The sequence below is a fragment of the Thermobia domestica genome, chromosome 5, assembly GCF_964235325.1.
Source record: "Thermobia domestica chromosome 5, izTheDome1.hap1.1, whole genome shotgun sequence".
Lineage (NCBI taxonomy): Eukaryota > Metazoa > Arthropoda > Insecta > Zygentoma > Lepismatidae > Thermobia > Thermobia domestica.
Window position 1 is genome coordinate 287,463,262 of NC_137458.1, and position 4,086 is coordinate 287,467,347.

The 4,086-nt window shown below is 34.5% G+C and overlaps 1 protein-coding gene across 1 annotated transcript; it reads right to left on the reverse strand.

The window, feature by feature from the left end:
• Positions 1-324: 324 nt before the first annotated feature.
• LOC145684906 (cuticle protein 19-like) lies at positions 325-3,540 on the reverse strand. Its single transcript, XM_081757259.1, has 3 exons — positions 3,498-3,540; positions 1,082-1,135; positions 325-616 (listed from the first exon to the last, which is right to left on the reverse strand). The coding sequence occupies exons 1-3, from the start codon at positions 3,510-3,512 to the stop codon at positions 362-364; spliced, it is 324 nt and encodes a 107-aa protein (XP_081613385.1). The 5' UTR covers positions 3,513-3,540; the 3' UTR covers positions 325-361.
• Positions 3,541-4,086: the final 546 nt, after the last annotated feature.

Sequence of the window (4,086 nt, forward strand, 5' to 3'; positions counted from 1 at the left end):
CTAAATAAGGCCCCATTACAAGCGAGGCCCTCATTACTTGCTTTATAAAAGCCTAATACATAATAATACAAAATACTGTTGTTGTATGTGCGTTTTATCTTATTTCCTTTGTCTTATTATTTAGAAATTATATTATAGCCAATTGTTGGCACCAATACAGTGGGATCTTTAAACTTTTGGGGGCCCTCAAGAGAGTGGGACTCTAAGCTATAGCTTGTTTAGCTTTTACTTACATCCGGCACTGATAGTAACCATTTTCTTTGATTGTTTATTATTTCTAGTAATGATTTAAAACACTACATAACATTTTCGTTGAAAGCGTTTTTATTTTTAAACTTAATAAATTAACATGTATATGCCTTTATCCTAGGTATCCATATCCTCCATAACCATAACCTCCGTATCCAGCATGAAGATTAGGTCCTAATCTCTTGACAATAGCATTGAAGCCATTAATATCATCAGCTCCATAAGTAACAACTCGTACACTGCCATCAGGCTCCACTAAACTATATTGGCCTTTCACTACAGGACCATCCCGTACTTCAGTCTGTTGTTTGTTGTCTCCTGTCAGGTGGTCACTTACAGCGTAACCAAACTGATATCTGGGATAGGCCTATAAATAAGAAAACGTTTGTTTTATTTCCTTGTGAATATACTGTATGTAATGCAACATGTACTTCCATGGAAAGGAACTATTTATTTAAAATCAGTCCCTTAAAAAAAAAGCGCTGATAGAAAAAAGAGAACATAATCTAACAATGTACAGATAAGAAAAATCTAAAATACTTGGATATGATATGTTCAAGCATAAAATTATCAACCTACAAATTTCTTATTTCTAGCTATCTTGGTTGAATATACCCTAATAAATTGTATGTCATGATTGCAAGTATTTTTACATAATTCCGAAACTATAACATTTCTAGATAATTTATAATAAAGACTATAGACAGCCTTGTAAGAAAGTGTGTGTAGTTTGTACATAATTCAACTGAGAATAGTCTGTGCTTTACTTTCAGTCGTGACTTAATGTGTATCATTCTTGATTTTATCTTTCAATCTTAGTATGCATACTTACATAGTAGTCAATGGCACCGATTGCAAGAGCGGATGCATATACAGCGAAAAGTACCTGAAAGAAAACAGAAATGATAGTTCTAATTTCGTTTATTTATTAATTGAATAGTAATGAGCTTTTCTTGCGTATATAACTTTTCTCTGGAGTACAATCTCAAAAAGATTTTTTTCTCTTTCTATTTCAGAAGCGTAGTTTCGAAGACGTCCATCAGAATGCAGTTTAGTCGAAGTGAGTAGAAAGTGTTCTGTGTACATGATTTTCATGGAACTAAGTTCATTGTTCAAGTTTAACGACATTTCTTGGGAAAAGGGTATTTGTACCGCCACTTGCTACAGCTTTGGTTGAATTGCGTGAGCGTGTCATTGCAAATTTGGCCGATATCTACCCTGACATGCTAGAAAGGAACTTGATTATAGACTGAATGTGAGTCTTGTAAATCGTAGATCGCATTTGAACAGTTATAATATGTTAGATAAAACTTTTTGAGTTAATGAATCACTGGACGTAACATCTGTTTAAATGCATGTAATTAAAAGCATAATAATAATAATAATAATCATTGAAATATGGAACATCATTTTGACTCACCCATAGACACATAGAATGAAGAGCAACAAATAATTCAATTTACAGTGTAAAAGCATCCAAACAATTTGTGAAGAAACACAGCACGATTATCTAGTAAAGAGCTCATCATAAAAGAATACGCAAGAAATATATCCATGCCGTAAGCATCGGTGCACCACCGATGGGCAACTAGAGATATCTCACCAAAAATTGGCGGCCTCGCAACGACGATCCACAATGCCCCTACTTCCGTTTTGAAAATTATACCACCAGCGGCAGAGCCATGACGAAACGCCAATGAACAACAAAATTACTCCCCAAAAATATGTTTAATCGCCTATATACGTAATTTGTTTACATTAAAGAGTGTCTGAAAAACTAACAAAAAGTTTTAAAAAAATGTCCCGTAGTGGGCGCGATCCACCAAACTTTGGACTACTAGGCGCGTGCTCTTCCGACTTGGCCACAGAGGTGATGAAGGAAAGGTCGCTTCTAGAGGCATTAATCCTTGAGGTATTTTTAATTTGACTAATCAGAGCGCTCCTATAACCATGTATATTCGACGATAACCGTTTGAGATCAGATAAAGTCCGTTCGCCACCTAATTTTATAACAAAATGATGCGCGTCTATTTACTTTATTTCATAATTCACCCATATTCACTTTCAAATGATCGGCTACAGTTGTCATCCAAATTCATACAATTATACGCACTCATCCCAAAATGTTTCACTTCATGATGTAGAGCCAGGAGTTACTCTTGACCCCCGGAGCTCACTTTAGGAACAATTCGTCAGGAAAAAATAATATATAATAATAACCACATGCACATGACTGACGATAGTTCATGTTGGTCCCTTCTCGATTTTCCGCGAGAAGTCGAAGAAGTGCGAACCAAGATGAAGTCCTCGCTACTACGCGGTGGTAACTTCAATACCCCGACTCTAGATATCTCTTTCAACTCGACGAAACCCTGCCACCAGTGGCACATTAGCGGCAGTCCTAAAGCGACGATCGACATTTACTGAAAAGTAATTGGTTATGTAAAAAGTAGTAAAAAAACTGAAATTAAAATGAATTTCTTTTTATTTTAATGCCATTCTTTTACATGTTTTTAGGATAAATGAGATAAATTATTATACGAACTAATTCGAGGAACTGGGAGTAAATAGGAGATTATCGAGAAAGGCTACGGACACGAATGTTGCTGACCACAATCCCTTATGGCTTGGAATTGAAACAGGAAAATCTCACAAGAAAGTTGTATTGCTGCTATACCACTCAGCCACTATGATCTCACTAAACATGGAAAAAATTGAGCTTTGTCCACCAATTATATATTCTAGAAAAGAAGCATACAGATCTGAGGAAATAATGTTCTTTTTTTTCTTCCCTGGACTGTTATTTTAACTTTATTTTCTTAGATTTGTAACGGGTATTCAAAATGTTTATTCGCACACATTTATGACGAGTTAATACCCATTAATCAGAGATGTACACAGGAATTTCTTTCGGAATTGGTCTAAAGCGTTTCGGTGGGGGTCCAAATTCAATTTGATTCTAAATTATATGAACATTCCTAAAATTGCTCCTAAAAGTAGACTACATTTACAAAAAAAGTCGGGATGGAGGGTCCGGACCCCCAGGACCCACCCCCTGCGTATGTCCCTGCCATTAATTACTCGTTATCTCAAACACAGGATAAAGAACTAGCCACATTACTCCAGTTTTGTTAGTTCTGACTAACTGTATCACACACAACCTGTCTTGATAGAAGCAAAATACTTTTATTCCCTAATGACTTACATTTATTTATTTGATTATTTAAGAAGCTAAATTCTCAACTTACCAGCAACACTTTCATTGTGTTTCTATCAGATTTTCTTCTTATGGCGAAGTGATTTGTTGTTTGAGAATTACTTGAAAACTGCTGTTTATATATTTAACACAGAACGGAAAGAAATCGTATTGCAGCGCAAAACTTAATTGACCGGCAAAGTGAAATTTCTACCCATTTTTTTTTTTTAAATATGTGACTTCCCTTCTAGAGAATGTAAGGTTAGAATATTGTTCGCATATTCTTTTTTTCAAATACTTAAAATAATGTAAAATAAGGAATAGTGTCTATATTATCTGTATTAAGTTTTCATAGACAATTATTTCTTTAAAAAGAGATGAAACACGACTTTTAGTATCAGGAGATGCTCATTTCTACCTTGCATTTGATGGTACGCTAAAATATAAGCTCTGTACGATTTTGTTCCACTTTCTTCAAATTGTTTTTGTTTACTAATATTACGAGTGTATTTATCACTCAGAAAGTGAATCTGGAATTTTTTTAATGTTTCTCGTGTCTTCTAGTCTAAAATAAAACGAAAGACACATAGAAATGAATAAGAATTGAATAATTATTGTAATTAATATGCTGTTCTTTTACA